Source organism: Prenolepis imparis, unplaced genomic scaffold, assembly GCF_030444845.1.
Source record: "Prenolepis imparis isolate NDT839.2.m4 unplaced genomic scaffold, iyPreImpa1.0 SCAF_7, whole genome shotgun sequence".
NCBI lineage: Eukaryota > Metazoa > Arthropoda > Insecta > Hymenoptera > Formicidae > Prenolepis > Prenolepis imparis.
In genome coordinates, this window is record NW_028141165.1 from 6150648 (window position 1) to 6176391 (window position 25744).

At 33.3% G+C, this 25744-nt stretch overlaps 2 protein-coding genes across 6 annotated transcripts in view; one reads left to right on the top strand and one right to left on the bottom strand.

Annotated features, from left to right (window-relative positions):
* Positions 1 to 24731, bottom strand: LOC145939102 (glutamate receptor ionotropic, kainate 2). 4 transcript variants are annotated; one of them, XM_083043213.1, is made up of 17 exons: positions 24677 to 24731; positions 7993 to 8096; positions 7205 to 7360; positions 6903 to 7102; positions 6342 to 6641; positions 5925 to 6026; positions 5310 to 5483; positions 4373 to 4588; positions 3633 to 3845; positions 3184 to 3268; positions 2728 to 2866; positions 2426 to 2563; positions 1810 to 2008; positions 1566 to 1650; positions 1182 to 1328; positions 786 to 1051; positions 1 to 461 (listed from the first exon to the last, which is right to left on the bottom strand). In XM_083043213.1, exons 1-17 carry the CDS (start codon positions 24679 to 24681, stop codon positions 231 to 233), a joined length of 2760 nt encoding a protein of 919 aa, XP_082899339.1. In that variant the 5' UTR covers positions 24682 to 24731; the 3' UTR covers positions 1 to 230. The 4 variants fall into 4 exon arrangements, with proteins under 4 accessions (XP_082899339.1, XP_082899341.1, XP_082899340.1 ...); XM_083043215.1 differs by lacking the exon at positions 24677 to 24731 and adding an exon at positions 8191 to 8449; XM_083043214.1 differs by lacking the exon at positions 24677 to 24731 and adding an exon at positions 8969 to 9148 and having other exon boundaries at positions 2 to 461.
* Tyn (trynity) overlaps positions 19373 to 25744 on the top strand; it is a 94697-nt gene continuing 88325 nt past the window's right edge. Inside the window, exon 1 of one of the 2 annotated variants that reach the window (XM_083043221.1) lies at positions 19373 to 20259. In XM_083043221.1, coding sequence (XP_082899347.1) covers positions 20230 to 20259 — 30 coding nt within the window. In that variant the 5' untranslated portion in view covers positions 19373 to 20229. The remainder of the gene's footprint in view (positions 20260 to 25744) is intronic. The other variant, XM_083043222.1, reaches the window with a different exon arrangement.

Below are 25744 nucleotides of genomic sequence, written 5' to 3' on the forward strand. Positions count from 1 at the left end.
TTTAATGAAACGTACACAAAATACAATTTTTTATTGATATTCCCGTGAATCAACAATATTATGCGTTTTAATCTACACTTCAACTTTTTTTCAAATATAGGGACGTTGTGAGATATTAAATATACATTTATTATTAATTAATTGTACAATTTTTCATTATAGTTATCTCTTCGTGTAGAATTCTGAAAATGCGGTGGTTTTTAATTTTATTTTAATTAGCCTGATAGCAATTAATTAATCTTACGATCATTGCTACGATTATTTGAGTTATCGAATTTATCGAGCATGTCAAGACGTAAAAAGGAGCCAACGATAGAACGAGCTGTAGATGCAGCTCTACCGAGTCCACCCTCGGTAGAACTTGCGCCACTGCTGCTCTTAGCGATTTTAACAGGTTTCGTCTCTGCCCAAATATTCACTGCGAATTTTAGCTCTGCTACTAATGCTTCTTTCGGCGTAATCTGTACAAAAGAGAATAATTAATAACTCTTTAGGATACTCTGCAGCAATAACGATGTGCGGTTTAATCGTCATATTAAATTTAACGTTGACATGTAATAAGTAATTCTCGTATATATATTTTGCATTTTATTGGTTTACAATTTAATTCATGATAAAGAAAAAAAATAACGATATTAAAAATAACAAATAAAAATGATAAAACATTGAATATCATCGAAGAAAATAAAATTTACTTACTTATTCCATAATGATTTTTGTAGAATTATAATTTTAAACACAAGATACAGAAATAAAACGAAAAGATTGATAAGGGGAAATCTTACTTTTTCTCGCACAGCAACTTTTCGTATATTCCAAAGGAATTCAAAAATCGCGATTATCAAGGCAGCACCGCAACCGATCATCAAAACAAGAAAAACGCCACCGACATTTGCTAATCCTAATTCGGCTGTACTGGCACTCTCTGCGTCATCCTTTTTGCATATCCCACCCCCTCTTTCCACCCACCACCTTTTTTTTAATTGCTGCAACGCACCTCTTTCACCTAGCCACAAGATCGCACCATTAATCGGCGTCCTATACGGAGAATCTGCGAAAAAAAAAATGATAACTCATTTATGTAAAGATGAAAAATGGAGAAAAACATATTAATCGATATAATTATCCGAATGACCCTCCGAATGGAATGTTTTTTTATTTAAAATTGCTTTTGCACTTACTGCGCGGTAAGGCTATACCGTATCCCTTGTTGTCAATGAGACCGCCGATTTTTTCAATTTCGCAATTTCGTTCCATTTCGTATTCAAGTGTCGTGCTCTCTATGAGAAAAGCGTATTGTCGTTTGCTTTTCATAACTCGATCGACACCTGTCATATCATGAAAGAAAATAAGCATTTGAGAAAGAGGACTAAAAAATCCACAAAGAATTGCTTCTTTTAGAACCACGTTCTTTTCCTAAGAATTTTTTTTTTATCTATTCAAAAGCAATTCTTATTGGAAATATATAGATATTTTGATTTAGCTGTTTTTTCTGTCTGTAAAGATAAAATATTCAGGAAAGAAACAAAAATTTAGCTATTTTCTGCGTAATTAGAATAACTTACCTTCCTTGTTGCTCTTGGTAAACACACTCGGTTTCGCTTCAATCATTGTTGCATACATGCGTTTATATGTCGAATAATTTGAGTCCTAATAATTTGAATTCAATGTCGTTTTATCAATAATATTAATAATATAATAATATATAAACGTATTTTTTAGTTAAATACACAATATCGAACTATGCCATACTTGTAATAATTTTGGTACAATATTGAAATATAGCGATAATTATTGTTGCTAACGTACTCTGAAAAATGCTGCTGTCGAGCCACCATCGATAGATCCGAATTTAATCTTGGTTTGTTTTGCCAAATCCTCTACTCCTTTAATTGGTGTATCCATCTTATCCACAGTAAGAAAGGCTGCGAGATTAGCAGTGTAAGATGAGATCATGATCAAAGTGAAGAACCACCACATACTCGCGAGCATGCGAATAGACGGTGCCCTGAAAATAATGAATAAATTCTAAATGAATTGTAAACTTTGAATCTGAAACATGAAAAGCGTACAAAATTTGATATATAATAGTTTCCAATAATGAATAGATAAATTTAATATGAAATTCAATGATCAAATCGTCAGTAAAAAAATATACAATGCACGATAAATTTAAAGCATATAAATTCATCTGACTACTTGAATCACACACACACACACACACACACACACACACACACACACACACAATTATTAGATCCATAAATACACAAAACTAAAAAATATTACAAAGAATATTTACATAACGAACGGGTTAAAAATTATATAAAATTATACAAAAATTATATTAAAATTTAACTTTGAAAATATAATTTTTGATATTCTTAGCATGTATGTATATTTACTGATAATATCAAGAAACTACTTTGGTAAAATGTCCGAGCCTTGCTGCATAAGAGAGCCAATGGTCAGCCACAGCGAATTCTTCAAATCGAAATTATTCTCCAACTCTTCAGGCTCAGAATTGCAGGGATGCGGATTATCCCACTCAGCTGGCGCTATTCTTTAAAAAATAATTACATTAAAAATTACCAAACATTATAGTTTACAGCAATAGTCTTCTTTTTCATTTATCATTTTAATATTTTATTATTTATTTGGGGGATAATTTCTTCTATCATAATTGTGCATATCTCGAAAATTGATAATAAATAAAATATATCTTACCTTGCTTGAAGAAATAGCATTATGGACACGGCGAGATAAGCGGTTGCCATATAAATCCAGACATCAGTACTTAAGGGGCTCAAAAACGAAAATAGGTTTGGTTCCTTCTCTTCTGGTTTGCTAAATAAGATACTTATACCTATACATAAATAATATTAATATTTAAAAAGATATATATTATTATCACTAATCATATTTAGATAACATATAAACTTAGTTATATTTTCATTATTACATTATGATTTTTATGGCATTTCTTATACTTAGTTTATCTATTTTACAATTTTTTAAAAAATTTATCAAACAATGTATGTGTGTGTGTATATATCTATACAGGGTGAGGATATCATACTAGGATTCCATACTCTTTTTCCTCACCCTGTATAAAATATATACATATATATTAATGTTAATATAATTTGACAAATATTTTTTTTGCCCAAAAAATATTATTACCCAAATTCAGAAAAGGCATGCTAAAGTCGACAGCTGATTCGCGCGCATATGTTATCGTTAAATCGCAGATCGCTAAGTCGGACTCCTGTCAAAAGAAAGATAATTGTAATAATAAATTATTAAAAAGAATAACAAAATCAAAGTAGACGTATTGTCTACTTTTGTGAAATATAGAAAATTATTTAGCATCGAGGGTTGCTAAATAATGGATGATTAAGATGATTTTAAACAAGACATTTTTTAAACAAACATATTAATTTTTTAAATTAATTTTATATCTTTATATTTAGTAAGAAAATAATCGTTCGATAACTTTACGTTTTTATTCTACATATATTTATTAATGAAAATCTTTGCTGATTAAACAGATCGATGAAAAGATAGATTTAATGTGATCAATTTAAATCTTTTTGAACAGAGTTCTTGCAAATACAAAATATCTTACTTACACGATCTAGAAGGCGTTTGATTAGACCGTTCCAACTTTTAGTTTTTGGGTCGTAGTTGCCATACGGACCTGGCACAAGCTCATAAATGTATTTGAATCCTAGTTTTTGGGCGATAAGCTCGATCAAATCGATACAGTAGCCTTCGTAGCGTTTTTGATCGATTAAAACTCCTCTGCTTGATCCATCAGTGACTTCTATTACATAAGGCGCACCCTGAATCGAACGGAGAAAAGAATTATATGCATATTATACCTCGAAATTTAGTGTTGCACAATTTTTTTTTATTTTTATATAGTTTTAGCAAAAAATAATATTAAAATTATTATGAAGTTTTATGTTATAGATTTCATTGATTTTCCTTATCGTATCAAATTCAAAAATATCGTAGACACTTTTACTTTTTTCTTATGTCAATAGTAGGTTTTATTTTTTTGTGTCACGTTGATTATGTACTATTTATTTTTGTACTATAAAACATCGAAAGCAAAATTATTTATTAAATGTAATGCTATTTTCTATTCAATTTACTTTTTGTTTATTCGGAGCATCTTTTTTTAGACTGAATGTGTGTGTCTCAATATAATTATTTAAGATTTGCACTCGTTGCAGGCAGCGAGATATAATAATTTAAAATATTGTTATTTTGCCATCTAATATGACTTATTAATGTAAAAGTCAATTTTAATATTAATGATTAGTATTTTAATATTAATGAAAAGAAATAATATGACATTACGAACTAGTCTAGTGCTGATTTTGAATGTCTTTTCTTGAATGGACTTGTATAAATAACTTTCGAGTTCCTCTTCATTACGAATAAGATGTAGTCCATTAATATCCCAGAAAGCCGTTTGTACTATATTTGGACGAAAATCCAGTACTCGAATGTTAAAGTCTCGTCGATGGCCATATTCATCAATATTCATGATGCCTGTTATCTTCCCCATCTTTGATAACTGTAACAAAAATTCATTTACAATTAGTTTTATATATGTATATGTATATATGTATATATAATTTAAATTTAAAAATATTTAACACAAAATATGATTATTTCAGTTTCAATAGAGCAATGAAAATTGGCAGAATTTGTTATACCAATTATTTCCAACAGATTTAATGTGATATAACATAAAACAATTCGAAATGTTTATTTTCTATATAAAAATATTTATAATTGTTTTGGCTTAATTGTTATTATATTTTTTATATTTTTTTCTAACAATACATTTTTAATATCTTTTCTAACTTTTTTTTTTTTTTTGTAAATACCTAATATATATAGTTTTAATCAAAATCATACGATATTCTTTAATAATTCTTCAATAATAATCGATTCAGCTTGATAATCTATCTCAATTAAAAATTATTTCTCATAAAATTCTTTTACAATTTTTTCCCATTAAGTGCTCACTCAATCTTAGTGACTTATAATTTTTAATATCTTTATAAAGAAGTAGTTTTTAAACAAACTTGTGACAAAAGATCTTTGATAGATTTTCTCACTAAATTCGAAACTATAGAAAGTGAGATTTTTGGAAATATTTTCTTTCCCAAATATTAATCTATCAGTCATGTCTTAAAATTTTGATAAGTCGATTATATTTTAAAGAGTTTAGGATCAAGCATATTTTCTTTATCAAATAATAAGAGAGAGAAAGATACGGAAGAACTTACCTCTCGCATAACGCTCGTAATATTGAGCCCTGCTTGATACTTTTGATTTTCTTCACAAGAGAGTGATACAGGATCAATCATTATAGATTCTTCGTTATCAATGTTCCTCGAATTTAGGATTTCCATTGCTTTCTTTAGCAAAAATACTGCATCATAGAGAACTGCCGAGTCTATCTGCATCGAAATTACAAATTCAAGTAATCAAATTTCGGAAGTGCCTACTTTAGTCTAAATTTCGTCTAATATAAAATAGCTATTCAGTTCAATGTAAATATCAAAATGTGAAATTAATAATTGATTGAGATAGATGAGTTGTTTCTTCTTGCACAAACTCGAAATTTTATTTTACTTATTATAATTAACATATTTTATTTAAAATATATTTGTTACTTGTTTCAAATAAATTATCTAATAATTTATTTATGAAAAGTAAACATGTTATATAATAGATTTAATGAATGAATCCAAAAGCCTCGCTACCAATTTTTGTTTCTGTGCATTTTTTGGTATTTAAGGATTAAATATGTGCTAGAAATATAAATTTTTGAATATATTATAACATATAACGAATATATATTTTATTTATTATTCTTCAAAAAATGTCTGGATATTTACCCAGTCAATTCCTTCTATTTCATTATTTTCCCTTAAGCTCAATCCGGTAATATTGGCAGTGGTGCCATTTCGTACTTCGGAGATCGGTAGTTTGGATGAATCCTATAATTTCAATAGAAAGATTATTTTAAAAACGATTTAGGTCACATGTATTTAAATTTTCGGTTTATTTAAAAATAAAATATAACATTTTTAAAATCTAATTTTAACTCAATTTCTCTTCACAAATTGTTCAATAGTATAGCTTATATAATTTTCTAAATAATGCGACAGAACTGTTCGAATTGTGTGTGTATATATGTCTATTCTTTTTTTGTTTATTGTTTCTTATAACTTTTCAACATTAAATATAATTCTAATTTTTGTCCTCGTAATCGATAATCCTATTATAGTTATTTTCATATAATAATGTAATACCAAATATGTTATAACAAAGTTGCAATAATCCGCAAGCAGTTTGACTTCTTTCGCTTGATTGAGAACATCAATAATCTTTTTCGGTTCGACATCGATGAGCACATTGCAAATAGACATAGAGCGTATCTCTTTAAACATCGGGCGATAATCTGGTCCATTGCCCAATTGCCGAATTATAATGGGATTATCCTTTTTTCGTTTCATCGTCAGAGCCTTTTGAATGCGCGACAGTCCATCATCATTTTCGTAAATCGCCACGAAGCCTTGCCATTGCATCGAGTTGACAACGTCGGCGATAGCCTAAGGCAATTTTAAATCAAGTATAAAAATTCTGATATAAAAATTACTATGATTTAACATATTTTACATGCTTTCCTTTCGTTGTTTAGTTGATATACATACTATACATGCTTTGAAGATATGAATCGCGCAAATTAGAATTCTTACGAGTATATGTTGCAATAGTTGAACACTAAAAATCCTAATAAGTTGCTCGCTTTATAATCGTATCTAGAAAATCGCTTTTCTGATTGTAAAATATTTTTTTCTATGACGACTGACCTGACTGACCATCTCGCTGTCCGGGAATACATTTATAGTCGGGTTTTTATCTCCCTCTGTTTCCGCTCCGTTGTTTTCGCGCCAAACGTACTCGATATGTGGTATCTCGTATCGCGAGGTAATACTCGCGACTATTCCGCGAGTATGTGGACTTGCGGGCCCGAAAATAGCTGCCACACCTTCCCCGAGAAGCTCGCAGGCTATACGGAAGGGAATATAACGTTAAATAAGCAGATATAAATCGATAAATATAGTTGAAGTTTTATTCGCGATGATTGATTTTTTATATTCGTTTTACTCACTAGCTGCTGCAGTTTTAAAACTGTCCGTATCAGCATCTAAATACTTGGTGACAGGGACGAATTCAAACGCAGGTGCAGGGTGTTCGTATCTTGTCTCAGAGATTGCTTTTAGAAATGTCGACATGTGATCCTCATCGCCTTTGTGAAAGATTGCACCTGATATATAATACAAGTTTAGTAGTCATTTAAAATAAGTCATTTAAACTTAAAAAGGACTAAATATTAAATATTAAAATTTTCTAAATTAAAAAAAATTATATATATACATATATATATATATATATATTTATAAAGAAATATTATTTTACATTTTCAATATAATTTTTCATATAAAATTATTCTCTTTCTAATTGTACTACGAATTATGGCATATTCTGCATACATAATAGTGATGTTTGTGTAATTGTGAAATCTAATAAGTGTTTAATTTTTCGAATTATTTATATTTTGTAATTAATGATTAATATATATATATAAGTATAATTAATAGTATTCGTTTGACTTATAGCTGATGATATCACATAGAACTTACGTTATACGTATCGGATCAATATTAAGTAACGAATAACATATACATATGTATGCTAAGTCAGTTTTAACTCAAACATCACTACTGAAAAAATATATATTTCTCATTGTTCAAAAACTTATTTTTAGTTTTGCCTTGTTAATTTTTTTTATTACATCTTTTTAGATAAAATCAAGTTGTTTATATTATTATGAAAATACTTTAAATTATTCGTAAATGTTTTTCCGAACTATTTTTCTAGAATGAGCATACTACTTACCGATTTTTATAGGTCGCGTGATACCATGACTGCATGTTGCCAATAATGACAACGTTAATGCAATTAAAAAGAGACACTGTCGTGGATCCATTTTAATAAGTAATCTGCAAAGCAGAGAAAAATTTTTGCTGCAACTTGTGCAAAATTTATTGTATCTTAATTAGATTAGCAAAATTATTAGCGCAAATGTTTGTGTACCTGTACGCAAGACGACTTGATTACTCCAATGCTAGAAACTAATTAAGGTATGAACTCTAGTGGAGATATGAGACATTTATTTCGCTTATCACACGCGAATAATTCATATTTTTCTCGTCAGATGGCATATATTGTTAAATTTTTATTTGTTTTTTTTTAAATTCTTCTCTTTAACTTCCTAAGTTTTAGTAATTGTTAATTGTTTTTCTTTTCCAATATGTATTTACATCATATATTTTATCGGTGAGTAATAGCGCGTAGAATTTTAATTAAGTTTTAAAGAAATTATTAAAACAATATAAAGTATAATTTAAAGATTATAGTTATAAATATTTATAGAAATTTTTATAAATATTATTTACTTTAATAGAAAAAATTGTTAATATGTTGAATTGAGATTAAATGTATGTTTGTAGATGCATATATGTGATTTGTTTATAGGTATATAGCAATGACATGTATGAAAAAAATATATATAAAATTATATATATTTAAATGAAACAACATTTGAACACTTATATATAATTTGAATTACGTAATCGTGTATTTAAATTTTTTAAAATTATAATAAATTGAGGAATAAATAATTTCGTGCACATTTAAAATAAGTTAGGTTAACATATTTAAAATATGTTAGGTCTCAAAAAAGAAATAAAACGACTTATAAAGCCAAGCGTGATTTAATTGAAATAATTTTTGTAGTATAATTAGGAATTTGAAACATTATAAGAGCAAAATAGAAATATTCTTCGTGTCGTAAAAATTTCATCAGTTTTACCTGAATATCTGCTATACAAGTGCGTATCAGCAACTATATTCTCACATGCGATTTCGATGCGATGCAATGCACTTGCAATTCGATTGAACGAACAAACTGAAATCTCCGCTCAATAGAAATTTCTCGAACTATTGAGGACAAAAATCAATGGAACTATCCTGCATTCAGCGCTTCACATCTGATGTGATTCCATGTACTGATCTAAATTTGGAGTACACCATTCTATATATTTTTGGCTTGAGAACCATGTTGTATCGATATTGTCGCACGTTCTCTTCTAGAAGTAAAATATATTTTTTATTGTTTTTTTTTTAGTTTTTTTAACTATCAAATATACTCACGTATTAATTAAAATTACATAAATACTTTCGCGCGTCGAGTCTTTTTAAAATTTATTAAAATGAACAATTAATAATATTCTTTTTGTTACAATCTAAGGAAAATTGTAAAAGAAAGCCAAGATTGTATTGCGATTAATGCAAATAGTTTACTTTCTATTAGTTTTTATTTTCTATTTCTTATTTCTTATTTCTTATTAAATCAATTTTGCTGTAAAAGTTTGTGAACAATTCGTGTGTCGAATATTTCTCATTTTATGAGTAAAACAAGAAGAAATGTGTTTTATATATATGTATATCCATCTAAAATTATAAAACATATTTTATGTTAGGCTTTTGAGCTATTTAACATGAAAAAATTTAAGTATAATAAAACTAAAAAATTCTGCTTCCTTCTTGCAACTATATTAGCTATGATAACAAAGCGAAAAATTTTATGTGAATTTTTTTCTGTTGCATTGTACTTTGATATAGATTATTTTTTTATATCACTAGTCGATATTAGTATAAATTGAAAAAAATATTTTTAATATAAAACATAAAACATTTGATATAAAACTCGGTATAAAAATATTTTGACTCAATAACAAAACAAAAGACATTAATATTGAAAAAGGAATTATTGCATTTAACAATTATATTGAATTAATAGCATTTTGCAAAAATTTAATGTGAACTGACAATGCGAAACGCATCACGTGATACATGTCATTTGGTGAAAGTTATTGTATCGAGGAAAAAGCTCCTTTTGTTAATTCTTAGCGTATCTTTGGTGATGGTCTCTTTTAACCGACATCTCTCTCTATTAAAAGATCACATATCTGCAGTCGATGAAACAAATTCCATGTTGAACATTATTTCTGCTTGTTGGTAATACGTATAAGGATTATAAAGAATTTTATAAATGCGGCGCTGTGTTAATGTGTTTCAAAGTAATATTTGAGCCAGAGATAAGGTTAGCTAGAGACATGTCAAACTGTCAAAAAAGCAATCAGATTAAATATTAAATCTGTAGCGCACGTGGCAACACTAAAAAGTCGTAATCATACAGAATAGTCTAATGTTGGATATTAATCGATTAAAATTTTAGTTGACTAAAGTAATCCATTAATCAAAAAGAAATTAATCAATCATATATGTAATCGAGACTAATTTAATCGATTAACACTTAATCATTAAATATAATTATGATTTATCAAATCGTGATTGTTAATCGAATAATTTGATTAATTTAATTCAGTTTTGAAATTATTAGTATATCTGGCGGATAAATACATATTTTTTGTAATATGTTATTACAGAAACTTTTGTAATAAAGAGAATTTATAAATGACATGTCCACATTATAATCCGTGGAGCTCTCTTTCAATTTAACATAAAACTTTATCACATATCTTCTGTCACGAGGTCTACTAATATACACTTACAAAAAACATAATGACATGAACGAACAAATCGAAACTTGTACTGCTTTTAAAGGAAGAACTATATTTTACGTTTTGGGTTTTTTTTTATTTTAGATTTAATCTCATTGATTTTCTGACAAACCTTGTATGTAGAAGTAAGAGAAATGGCGACGCGTTGATATGTTTGTTTACATTCTTGGCGATATATTAATACGACAAACGCGTCGGTCCTTGTCCCACTGCCACCCTCGATGCCTCTTGCTATAATGGAAAAGATTAAGTGTGGATGGGGGTGCCTCCCACTAGACAAGGACCGATGTGCGATACGCGGAGAAATGAAAAGATTCGTATCATTCTTCTGTCAGTGTTCAGGTTAAAGATGCGCATCGCGCAAAGGTTATCATCCCATTAATAAAGTTCTTCTATCTTGATAGACTTCGATTTTATCGAGTCCTCTTGTAAAATTAGTTTGTTTTACATTAAAAATTGATATTTATTATATTAATAGATTAGTATCCCTATAACAAACTCTATTTATATATATTAATTATAATCTATTAATATTTATTATATTAATAGATTAGTATTCCTATAACAAACTTTATTTATATATAAAATTACTGGAACAGCGCGTGTTATTTTGCAAATATTTAGAATAAGAAAACATTTATATTTGTGCGAGAACTGATTCATAGTCAAAATGATCGAATAGTTTAAAGTGTTTTATTCGGAATATAATTTCTTTGCGAGCATAAAAATTACAAAATTTTATTTGTAACAAATCTTTTCTATCTATAGAATTATCGAAAAAATTATATTGTGTCATGTGAAACTTGCAATAAAAAATGTATTTATATCAATATAAATTCTTTATATTACTTATATGTTTATTGATTTACATTATATAGAAGTCATACATCGTAAAATATACACAGTACAATCTTTTTCGTCATACTTTCATAAAGCAATACGCTGTTTCAGTCAACATTTCAATTGTTTACCGAGCATATAAACATTGCGACATACACAAATGTATGTCGCAGGGTAACATTTGTCTCGATAGCTCGGCAAACGCGACGATGTCATCGAGCAAAACGACGTACATACGTGGTTGTGGGTAGCATATACCGTTCATGTCGCTTGTCCACGAACGGGGCTTCCATCTAACTCCTTGACGATGGAGAGGAGATACATTACACAAGGTCTTTAAATGGAAGTCTCGTACAAATAGACAATTGGACAGTGTAAACGAGCAGTATCATACAACGCATATTAAGCGGCAAGTGATGTGAGGATTGATATAATCTAAAATTTCTATAAAATTCGCCTTCTTATAGGTATATGTACATATTTATACGCGATGATCTGTTATTGTACTGTTATTCATACAGAGATTAAAACACACACATTGGTAAAAACGTGCTTCATGCATATTAAGACATTCTCCTTATTGATGGTTAAGATATATTATTTTTTATTTTGTGTTACGGCGAGGACTCTCTCTCTCTCTCTCTCTCTCTCTCTCTCTCTCTCTCTCTCTCTCTCTCTCTCTCTCTCTATATATATATATATATATATATATATATATATATATATATATTTTTTTTTTTTAAATTTTTTATTTTACAAACTTATAGAGCTAAAAATTAAAAATAAAATATTATATCGGTGTTTTGACACCTTTCTCGTAATTAGTTCGTAATCTGCAATTTCTCTTATAGATTGCAATTAAAGTTGACGCCGACGTTGATAGAGTAATTTTGTGTTTTTGCAGCGTGTGTATAAAAGAATGCGAAAACATCATTATCGTACATTACACTTTGCGATCTATTACGATACACAAGAATTTAATGATGCACTTCCTAGGTCGCGCGGGCGTCTGCATAATTATCGCGATAAGTAGCTTCTTCAGTTGTTTTTCTCTTTTTTAATCCAGAATTCAGTATTTACAATTTTATTGATTCACCACATGGTTGCAACGTGCGCAAAGTCAGCGCTGCAATGAGAGAGCCCCAGGTTAGCGGAAATTGTTAATTCTTAGTACCGACCGACCGCATATTAGCACTGATTACAGTAGTTTCAGTAATAACCAAGCTTAGAGAGGCACCAACACACGTCCCTATGCGGATGCATCTATAAGCGATATTTAAATCAAGAACCGAAAACCATTATTTTTCTGTAACGGAATCGCGTTACATTCCGATTGTAATATCGTAGATATGAAAAAAGTTCAATATCGCGAATCAGTGGGCAAAACTTCCGAAAGCGGTAAATGGATGAAAATGGAAATGCGAGAGGAAGTAAGAAGGTAGAACGTAGAATAAAGTATCATGTAAGAGGAACGAACGTGCTGAAATATGAATATCGAAGAAGGGAAAAATGCGAGATAGAGGAAGGAAGAGATGCGAGAAAATAGCAAAAGAAGGCCGCGTGAAAACGCTTACGTGGTGAATCACGATGTTTCACGGTGAATTCATCCGTTGAGATTGAATCTCGCCTCGATTCCACAGATTCGCCTTATTTCGTTTTGGTTTCTTATTCGCTTATGTGCGATCATCGTCGTTCCACTTCCACTTGTTTTGCATTACATCTCGGTATTTCGCGGCTTAAAAGAGCTCGACATCTTTTCTCCGACAAGAAGATATATTTTAATAATAATAATAATAATAGAAAAAAATACATGTCAAGTAGTTGTGAAACGAAGTGCAAGATGGAATCGCATCGAATTAGAGTGAAATCGAGATACGCATGTATACACATAAGAGACAGAAGTGCCTTAATATAATTAATTTATTCGCATGCATGGGAAATGCGTATATAATCCGACACGTGCAATAAATTCATGTGTTAAGAAATTTCTTACTTGTGTGTGTACAGTCGTGGTCAGTGAGGTTGCGACACTTATTTATATTTATTGAATTTAATGTTTATTTATTATAAATTATCCATGACATTTAAATTTATATTACACACTATTCGCAAATTTGACATCATGATCATTTATCGCGCATAAGCACATGACAATGATTCGCATCCTGAATTTTACTGCATATTTATATCAAATCATTTAAAAAAAAAAGTGTCGCAACCTCTGTGTCCACGACTGTACATATCGGCAAATTTGTGTGGGAACAATTTTTAAATTGGCATTATTTCGCGCAAGAAAATTAAACTTTGATTGAAATCCTATGTAAGCAATTTGAGATATAATAGATTTTATTTTGATTATACGTTGTACATATGACATACTTGCGTAAGAGGCCGTCCGATGTCTGACAGATGGCACTCTTTATTTTTGTCACATTATTTATTGATGATTTTGCGAATGTCATGTAATCGAATATTTATACAGTGTATTGCTTGTAAAAATTCCTTTATAGGTGACAACATCTGCGCGTTCCAGATAAGCTCGACCGTCCGAGACATGCATAAAGTATCAGGCTAACGTGAATTCATAATAACGAACGGCGGACATTTTATTTATTTTGCCTTTACCGGTGTATGTACACAGTGTGAATTTGCAAATTATAAAGTACACTAAAGTCAAGAGTTACACGACAGTAATTGGTTTTCATCTCTCTGGAGACATGCTCCATTTACTTAATAACCGTCAATATACTAAATTCCTACTTCCTACAATTATTTTTATCTTCTTCTCGCGCATCTCTTTCTTACACGTCACGTACATCATTGACTACTGATTTATATATATTATATATATATATATATCTAGGGTGCGATATGTACAGAATATGTACCAAGAATCGCGAACGGTGTTATTTAGCCCCAGCTCTCGAGATCGATAATAGGCAGATACATCCTACACAGCATCGATTTATACCTTGTGCAATGTACTTAATACATATTAGAAATTCGCGCGCGCGCACATCGGCCCCGTTTTCATCCTCGATTCACGCTCCGCAAGGATATGCTCTCTTCGTGTCAAGGTAACTGTACCGCAATATCGTTCTACATAATGACGCCGCGATAGGTGCCTCGATAGACGCCTTGATCGTTTTGTCCTGCAGTGCAGACTGTAGATTACGAGGATTAGGATCGTGCAATGAGCGTTCACGTGCTTTTTTTTGCCGGTGATAGCACGCTAAGATAAGAGCACGTCATGTATAAAACGCATTGAGCTCGTTTTTAGGGACCCCACGCAGTGTCCAAAAAAGTAATACTTAACGAATAAGAATCTTTTGTAGCCAGGGGCAAGAGCGAATTATCTCTCGAAGGACGTCGGAAGATATCGAAAAACGCGATTTATACAATCGCGCCTCGTGTTATTTAATCGATTCGGTGTAATGTCGATTTATGTAAGTGGATTCGTGCGATAAATGAGAAATGAAACATTATTGATCGGCTTACCGCACAGCTTCGAAATTACTTGTTGATGCTGCATTGCTCCTTTTATTTTTATTTGGAAAATATTTTTTAATATTTTCTAATTTTTTAAAATATATTTTTAAATATTTTAATGTGGCATTTGGAATATAATTAGTTGTAATTTCATGTTTTTGATTTATTTCTTTACTGTGGGTAAAATTAACACGCCATCATATATTTGTACCTTAATCATTTTTATGTATGTAAATTAATTGAAAAATTTTTTCCCCAAGACCTTTATTATCTTAATATTTAATTAAATAAAAAAATAATCAAAAGTTTTACGATAAATATCACCTTGTCTTCGACTATTGATAAATATTTTAGTGTTTAACGGAGGGTTTAATTTCAATTGGAATAAAAAAAAGAAACGCGAATGCAACATTATATCCGTTAAAAATTATTTCGTGTGTAATTAGCTGACACTTTTGAGAGTTTATAGTCATACATTAAAATAATTAATTCTCGAGGCTTAATATCACAAACTTTCATGCAAATCGACATTCCTCGTGACTGTAATCTTTTTTTTACCATGCTTGAAGCGTTTTTTATTTGCTCAGAGAGAGCTTGGGAAAATTAGAACGATTCCGGTTTATCACCCATATCTCGCTAACAAAACGATATCGAAAAGATTGTCCCGGTTAAGCCGTTTATGGTCGCGAGAATAATATAACGGTCATCATAAACGCGCGTATGCACGACCGACACCTAATCCATAATCCATGAATGGTCATGGGGGTCGTATTTAATCACGTACATTCAGCAAGAATCTATAACGCGCTATAACGTTGCGACTATAACGTTGAAATGATTAATGAGCATTTAATTAGAACGGCGTGAGCGGGTGATCGCGTTTTCGATTACCGTTTGCGCTATGTGAATGCAAAATGATGAATTACTGGGTCATTAAATAAAGATAACACTAACAATATTTAATCAGTATCACGCTCGGATCCTTGAAGGTCGAAAATGACATGAAGATTCCTAAGACAGGGTGTCTACTCCCTGGAAGAAACCAGGGAAAAGAAAAATTTAATTAGCAAATTAACGCTTTAATCAGCTGATTTCTGTCAAAAATTATTAATATATATAATATAATATTTTAGATAATATGTTATAATACTTTAAATATTTTTAACAGTTATCAGCTGATTTCTGTCAAAAATATTAATTTAGTTTAAAGAATTATAACATATTATTTAAAACATTATTACTTTAATTTTTATACCAAATTATTATTTTAAAAATTAATTAGCAAATTGACGCTTTAATCAGCTGATATCTGTTGAAAAATGTAAATAATATGTTATAATACCTTATCTGCGATTAATATTTTTTGAAAGGATTATTTAATGAATTATTCATTTAATATTTGCATTTGTACTTTGTTTCAGAAAATCCTAGGAGAAATATTCCGTCCTGCCGATTTCGCCGATTATGGATGCACACAATCTCTTTTCGCAGCGCGAAGTAGGTAAGTGAGAATATGTATCAGACACGTATTTTTCGATTTCGTGAACACCGGTAATTCGGTATAATTGTTAAACATTAATAAACATCATGCACGTGCGACAAAATCAGGCCATATTTACACGACCGAAGCATATCAGAGCGCATGATGTTAATTATTGCTGGAGTAAATGCCTTTCATTTGCCTTTTGTGTTTGATTTCGCGCTTTTGACATGGCATCAGAAAAATTCTGAACGTTGAAGAAAGTTTTAATTACAGAAATTATCAATCTTTTTTAAAAATATTAATAACAAATAATTATTGCAAAATACATATTATCAATATGTACACAGAGAGAATTTTCTCTTAGAATTTACCCTGAAAATCATGGTAATCGTGGGACAATATGGTATATATGGAAAGAATTTTATGAGAATTTCTCTGATTAATATTTATCACAATAAACATAATAATATCTACACGTTAAAATATAAAACATGTTTGAGTAATTTTACCATGCAGTTTAGTAAAATTAATCAAACATGTTTTACATTTTATTGTAATAGATATTATTTTTATTCATAGGATAATTTCGATGTAATAGTATAATTTAAATATTTAATTTAATTAGTGTAATTTATATTAAAATCTAAGATTCGTGTAATATCTTTCTTTTTCTATAAAATCGCAGTAATATAAATCACTATGCAAAACAATATGTATGTATATATATATATATTTATTTATATACATATATTTATAATTAATTAACACATACATATGATAATGTGATCGCGCCCTTTAAAAAAAAATAGGGCAGCGCTATATCTATCGCACTCTTGCACTTTTTATCTTTGACGTTCTTTATCTCTTTTTACATAGATTTATTTCTTTCTATTATAATTGCACCGTAATATATACTTTTTATATTTGAAGTTAAAATGATATAAGAGAAGGAATAAGGGGAAATTTATGCTTAGAAAGTACAGCTCGAAAGAATAGATTTTGCTACACGCGTCGCGAAAAATCTATGCGCGAACGAAAAAAAACAATTAATTAACAATTACAGGAATCGTCGACACGATGAGAGTAGCGGAGTTTTTCGTAATAGACGGTACGTTTGATATAATAATTGAAATAATGCTCTCTCGTTTTATCAAATAGAGTATCTCAATTAGTATAAATGCATTAGTATATAAATACAGTACAAATATCACACACACACGCAACGCCAATTAATAAATAAAGTAATTTACTCACGGATGGATAATTCTTAGCTTTCTAAAGCGATTCGTGAACGACTCCGTAAAGGCCATTGCACGTACAAAAATTTTAGTCGTAATCGCAAGGCCGTAAGCAAATCGTCCAATCACAGTCAAGCATTCTTATTACGTTATGATAATTCTTCTCTATGATTGGACGATTTGCTTACGTCCTTACGATTACGACTAAAATTTTTGTACGTGCAATGGCCTTAACGGCGCCATAAATTACGTCGGAAGAATCTGCAGAATTGCATTCGGAAATTCGCCCGTCAAAGTGCAGAATTTGACCGACCAATCAGAGACCGAGAATCTCTTTGTTCTGATTGGTCAATCGTGCGCTTCGCCCTAGGTGAGTACATTTCGGAACACATAATCTAGAGTGCAGCTGCCCTCTGGTACACTTTCTCATTCTTCGTGATCAAATCGACGTTCGCGCGCTCATCGCTGGTCCGCAAAAGAACGTGAGTTGAATAATTAATTCGTGTATTTACGCCGTTAATTAGTATAAATCTGATCGCGTCGCGTATACCGATCGCGATCGCTATCGCACACGCAAAATTGACCTCGTCGGACGCGAATCTCGCTCAACATTCGCTCCTCCGAAAATACGTAACTTCACGGCACCGATTTGAACCGCCGAATGTTCGATGCGCAGTTTACGAGGAAATTATCGGACGCTTTCGACGAATTGCCAGAGTTTTTGGGCGTCGTCGATATTCTAAGCGGGCGAATGCGCGTTTCCGGTTCCGGTTCATCATTGCGCGACGAATAAAGTTCGTAATTTGCATCGTAAAAATCGGATCGCGACTACGACAATGGTCGGCCATTTTGGGAACATGGGCGATTCCTTAGGGTACGTTCCACAACACGTTCGTAACGCTCGCGGAATCATTTCATCCTTGTTGTTCGCCTCAAGTTAAAAAAAGACAGACAACGCTCGCGAGCGTTAAGTGGAACGCAGCCTTACCTCGAGAAAAGCGGCGACGCGAAAACGGAGCATCGGTTGTTCGTGTGCGAATAAGCTCTCGCGATTCTCGCGTTTTATATACCGAAACGCGTCGAAAATGTAATATCTAAAGCCGCGGGTCGCGAACGAAAAAAATTTACGCGAATGTGCTGTACAAAATGTCGCGCGATCGTAATTAACGTGTTTTCGCGAGTGAGTGCCACGAAGGAGCAGCAAAGCAAAACGAGAGGAGGCATCAGGCGACGACGGAACAAGGATGAGGTGAGCAATTCATATATAATTTATTTATTATTTGTTATTTGTTATTGTGATAAATATGAATCAGAGAAATTCTCATAAAATTCTTTCCACACCATATTGTCCCACGATTACCATGATTTTCAGGGTAAATTATAAGAGAAAATTCTCTCCGTGTACAAAACATGTGTTGTATGTATATATATTGATAATATGTTGTATGTTTCGCATAGTCTGATGTCTCGAATATCTTTTAACATTGCAGATGTGGAATCGCGAGTGCAATCTGCGCGAAGTGTCGCGGATATACCTGTCGCGTGTGACAAGCCGGGAGTGTCGAATCTAAAAGCGACGAACGAACGTCTCGATCTACCCATTGGATTACGCGGTCGGGCATCCGCGATTATTTAAAATCGACGTTCGTCGCTTCGCGAGGTCGAGTGTTTGTCGCGAGACGTTTCTCCAAACACGTATTTCGCGCAATTTGTAATAGGTGTCGCGGGTGACGAACCGGAAGTGCCGAATCTAGCGACGAACGAACGTCTCGATCTACCCATTGGATTACGCGGTCGGGCATCCGCGATTATTTAAAATCGACGTTCGTCGCTTCGCGAGGTCGAGTGTTTGTCGCGAGACGTTTCTCCAAACACGTATTTCGCGCAATTTGTAATAGGTGTCGCGGGTGACGAACCGGAAGTGCCGAATCTAGCGACGAACGAACGTCTCGATCTACCCATTGGATTACGCGGTCGGGCATCCGCGATTATTTAAAATCGACGTTCGTCGCTTCGCGAGGTCGAGTGTTTGTCGCGAGACGTTTCTCCAAACACGTATTTCGCGCAATTTGTAATTGGTGTCGCGGATGACGAACCGGAAGTGCCGAATCTAGCGACGAACGAACGTCTCGATCTACCCATTGGATTACGCGGTCGGGCATCCGCGATTATTTAAAATCGACGTTCGTCGCTTCGCGAGGTCGAGTGTTTGTCGCGAGACGTTTCTCCAAACACGTATTTCGCGCAATTTGTAATAGGTGTCGCGGGTGACAAGCCGGGAGTGTCGAATCTAGCGACGAACGAACGTCTCGATCTACCCATTGGATTACGCGGTCGGGCATCCGCGATTATTTAAAATCGACGTTCGTCGCTTCGCGAGTTGGAGTGTTTGTCGTGAGACGTTTCTCCAAACGGATATATCTTCCAACATCGCGGGATGGATGGCGAGACGGCGATGCATCGACTGGTGAGTCTATTAATTATTTATTTTATTTATTTAATAAGAGACTAGTTTGCATAGGTTTGCCTAAGTTGACTTACGAGATTTAATACTATTTACCGTTTTTCAAAATGCCGTTTAATTGTTAAAAACGGAGATTTATTTTATTAGAGTTTTAATTATCAGCGTTAGATTATATCTTTTTCGAAAATCGAGCGTCTTGAAAAGATAATTTTATTTTATAATATAATTTTACTTGTACAATTATCGCAGAAAATTTACTCTATTTACTATTTATCAATTAATTTATTAAAGCCAAAAGACGATATTTTATTTGACAGTTTAAAAAGACTGTAGATATGCAGATAATATTTATGTGACGTTGTGCGTCTCGATAATTCCTCTTTCACGTACTAAACTAAACAATGTGTTTCCACACGGGCGACATGTACAATAATCGACGACGAAATAAATTCTTTGCACACTCGTCGGGTGAGCGTCCAGTCGTTCTTCGATGTTGGTTAATTTCGCGCCGGAGGCGACGAACGCGTATACATACATGTCGCATTATGTATACGATGATCGAAAGCGATTACGGAAGGGTGCATTGCTGCTGTTATTCGCGAAAGAGAGAGAGACTTGTCTCGCCTCTTTTATCCGGCTCTTGTTACATGAGCGAATTATTCTGCGCGGCAAGGGGGCTCCCTAATGGCGCACGTGTGATGGCCTTAATAATCGTGGCACGTCCCTAGCGATTCGAGACGGTTCATATTGCTGTTGCTCTTGATTGCCAATAAACCCTTGGGCACGATTTTAGGGTCGGATTATACAGTTTCGGCGAAGAATCTAAAATATAATGAGCGTCATTTGTACGCAATTGCCGCGATATTAGCATCTCCGTTAATTCCCTCATCGTGAGAAATCAAATTTTGATGTACGACATAATTGAGTATTAATTTATTGCTAATTTGCGTCAAATTTTTTTGCTCATCAATTAGTAGAAAATTTATGTTTAAGATGCGAGAATGCTGATTTATTACATTACGCTAGCGGCTATATTTCTGAAAAACATTTAAAGCGAATTGTTTACAGCAAAAATAATCGTAAATATTATTAATAAAATTGATAATTAATAATTAATTGCTTAAAGTCTATTATAAAAATATTAAAATGTTAGATGATTTGATGAATTGTTAATTTATAATGAAATAATATTAAATTCATGCTTAATTTGCAATCTAATAAATTAATTTCTTTAAAAAAAAAATATTGCAAGTATATTTCAACAATATTAGAGTGACAAATGGAAGAATTGTTAATTAATTATATGTAGAATTAAATAATTAAATAATAATATTTAAATCATAGTTAATTTTATTTTTGTATACTATTATATATTGCACGTATCTCATCGTCTGAAAATTATGATAATAATAATGATTTATGTTTGATATACAATGTAACATCGCTATGTAGCACTTGAAATTAAAATAAAATGCGAAAGCTGGCGCCGTGCGAGATTAATCGCCGACAGGAATCGTCGGGCTGCAAAAGCCACGACGGAAACGGATTTATGATGTAAGTATATGCATTCATTAGCATTACATAGCGATGTTCAGCGATTCCCCGCAGACGCGGGGCTCGATCTCTGTCGGCGATTAGTCGAGAAGGGCTACGCAAGAGAGACGATCTCGCTATTATATATGCGACGATACGCGTTTCCACTAACACGCACACGTACGCGCATTTGTTTAATATCTCATGCGACACTCCGGAAAGACGCGCGTGCAAAGGAAGATGAAGCGCCGCTGACGAAAGATCCATAGGTCGTATTCCGTAGTTTGTAGGCTCGAGTCTACGTCTCCGAGAGATGCTTGAATTAAATTATTAGTTCCTCGCGAGCGAAAAGCACAAAAGGGATGGAGGAACAAGGACTTACAGCGAGAAAGGGACTTTGTGGAAAGTTATACGCGCGCGCGTGTCATAGAACCCTACGGAGAGTAAGTTAAAACGTCCGGCCGGATGAACGGACGCATAATTTCACGCGGATTTTTTATTCACGCACGGCACGCACGTGGAGGTCCGCTTTCTCACTCTCTCATCCAATCTAGGAAGATAAATCGATCTTTGATCTCAAATTAAACTACCGCCGGCCTTGCGGCGATATTTCTAAACGTATTCGTCGACGAATGTATGTCTCTCTCTGTCTTTTTTTCTCTCGCGCTGTATTTTATTCGTGCCGCGTGTAGGGCACGTAGGGCTCGTGCGCGACGACCATGGTAATTCCGTTGCAAAAGATGCCGATGCCGACGAATTAGAGACTGAAAATCTCGCGCATGCACGCGAGGAAGATCGCGTGCTTTTTCCCCTCTCTTTCTCGCTTGAATTTTTCGCCCTAAGGTGTTAATTGCAGGCGCGCAATTACCAGTTCTCCTCTCCGTTCTTTGATTAATGCAAGTTTTGTTGTACCCGAGTATTAATTTTATTTATTTATTTATTTTTTTTTTTTTATCGTGCCGCCTCGTTTCGCGGATATGGGAAGATGGCATTTTCCTCAAAGCGGCCATTATACGCGTTCGTAGATTATTAGCGGGCGGGCAGAGCGTTATTAGTCGGGCTATATCCGCCCGAGCATCTATGCCGCACGAACGTCTTCAGCGGGACCTGTCAATTACACAGATTTATGATCCCTCCTTTTCTTCCCCCTTGCTTGCGCGTTCTTTCTCTCTCTTTCTCTCTCGTCGTAGCCCTTCTATTCCCGCGCGCAGCAACGCTCATTAATACAAGCCGGCGAAGGTATCCGCCTGAAATAGCAAATAATAATTTTTGATCGATGATCGCTTTTAATTGCGACCGACTTAATTACAGATAAATACCTCTGCGTCGATTTATCCCGGCGCTTTGCGTTCCGCGAGCCTATCAATCTCCGTATACTGATTAACCCCTCGGAGACCCCGTAATATCACGTGGCACTGTTTCGTAGCATGAACTTTGACCGTATATATTATATAAAGATGCTTGATTTTTCTCGACGCACAATGATACTGTTAGATTCTTGATTCGCGCTAAACACTTATTCACGTTCGTTGATTTTACAGTTCAATTTTTTCACACTCGCGAGATACAATGAGGGTATCATTTATTAAAGCGGTGATGATGCAAATTTTTTTTTTACTTTGGGTATAATTATGGATAAGTGGATCGAGGGAGGGTTAATTACGCGTCTTTCTCGCGAAGAGTATTTAATTAACGCGAAAGTATTTAATTAGTATTTTAAGGCGTTATTGCGCATTCTTAGCGACTCGCTTCCGACAAAATAACACTATTTCTCGACGATGAGATAATTAATGCTTATCGATACCCAGCTGAATGCAGCTCCAGAATAGAAGAGTATCTTTGCATATCCTTGCACGATCGGAGATGAATGAGCATGTTGTCGATCGCGGATCTTGCACTTATCACAGATCGCGTATCTTAACCACGGCCTGTACTTGGTAACTGTACTTGAACTGTACTCGACAACGATACGGGGATTATTTGCATAAGAGTACGTTCGCGTAAGATAAGTGCACGCCAAGATTATGTTAATTAACGGAGTTATAGGCAAATCAAGGCGATTAAACGTGCGTGTCTAATGGAACGCGGTCACTGATAAGGAAAGGAAGAAAATATGTTCCAATAAAATAAATTAAAAGTAATTATGCAATATGAAACCATTAATGTTTTTTTTATTGCAAGTTGTGCCTGATACATTCGGGCACAACTTGCAATAAAAATCTCGAAATCCATAAAAATTGGTGATTGGTTCCATATTGCATAACTGCGTCCAATTAAAAAATGTCGCTTAGCGATCGATCGACATTAATTAGTATATGTAATTTTTTTCAGAACTAAAAAATAAAATTTTCTCTTTTATTGAATTGCGATGTAAACTATCTTGAAAATATTGCGCGAGATTTTTTATAAAATTATATATAATATATTGTTAATTAAATATATACAATTTTTTTTGCTTTCTATCTACATTTAATCACATATAGGTCATTTCGGGTGGGTTTTGCGTTAATTAGTCACGCGAACACTTATCAAAATCAACACTTGAAAAATGTTTTACAAAATACAGCTGATAATCCGGCGGACTCAAAAAGTCAATGAAAACAAGGAGGAAAAAAAATAAACAGTTACACGCATAAATTTATTAATGGCAGAATGTGAATTACGTATATATTTATTTTCCGTCTTGTATACGTAAGTATGCGCACGATTAACGAAGCATTTTTTGACGATAACAGTTTACCCGACGTGCTATGATAAGTCGATGTAATGAGAAGACGTGCGTTCGAAAGAAAAGAAACGATTAAAAACAAAAGGGGGAAAAGAGGGGGATGGAGTAGCGCGGGTCTTGTCGATTTTTATCGGTCGATGACAAATCGATAGTACTCACGCCATGTTGCATTTAGACCGGTTCTGCGAGAGTCTTCTTTCCCTGCCTACGCTAGTCTGCCTCTGCTTTTAATTAATCCCGGTGCCTCGATCGACCCGATGCGAGCGCGACTTCGTGAAAAATGTTGAACCGCAGAGAGGCAGAGAAAGGGAGAAGGAGCTCATCTACGGTGGTGGCTCGCGGGTAGGCGTCTATCAGTTTTCATTGCAATAGTCATCTCGAAAAAGAGAGAAAAGGAGAAGTCCTTCGATCGTTTGCGCGCATTAGCATCGAGGAGTTCGACGATCATTCGTATGATAATAATCGTCAGCTAATCGGCGATTTTATCAAATTATTACTAAAATATTATCACTAAAATTGCACGGAACCTCTCGTTAAGTGACTCGTTTACGCGCGAGCGTGCTGCGAAATTTATTCGCGATTGAATTTTATTCTCGATTAATTCGACGATAAGTTACTTACTGAATTTCCCATATAAGAGTCGCATACACGCCGCCTCGCGTGCCGATGAAAAAGATCGTCCATTCAGCATTGCTGATTCCGCGGTTGTCCTAGTATGCGAAAGAGTCGTCCATCGCGATAACCGCAGAGAGTAGGTGACCTTAAAGGATGTCGATCTTTCAATTGGTCTAACAGTATCGACGATTCTTAAACGCGTCCGAAGGCGAGGCTGCTGCGTTCGTCAACAGGTGTTGGACACCTTCGTGTCGCGAATCTGCCGTGCATCTCTTGGACGCGAGTGCGTCTTCCTTCGAGTGGTTGACGACGACGCGTTTTTTCTTCTCTTTTCTAATTAACCGCTGATTTTCCATCGGACGTCTAATTGTCACGCGATCGGTTAAACATCGCGAATGTTTCTTATGTTATTTTCTTTGCCCTTAATAAATAAAATGCTGCATATACAAATGCCGTTATCTTCCTGTTAGATATTTTTTTTTAATCTTGTAGATTTTACTTAACTGATAAGATAATTTTTTTTATAACGTCTCGCTAATTTTAATTAAACGCGATTTTTGCTTTCCGTTAAATTCTAGGCTCTTTCGCGGCAGCTAGATCGTCGTATCTTTA

Coding starts and splice junctions, on each gene's coding strand:
- LOC145939102 (XM_083043213.1), bottom strand. Junction 7,361..7,992: donor CACGCGACCTATAAAAATCG/GTAAGTAGTATG, acceptor ATTATATATCAG/GTGCAATCTTTCACAAAGGC. Junction 1,329..1,565: donor TACCAAGAGCAACAAGGAAG/GTAAGTTATTCT, acceptor ATGATATGACAG/GTGTCGATCGAGTTATGAAA.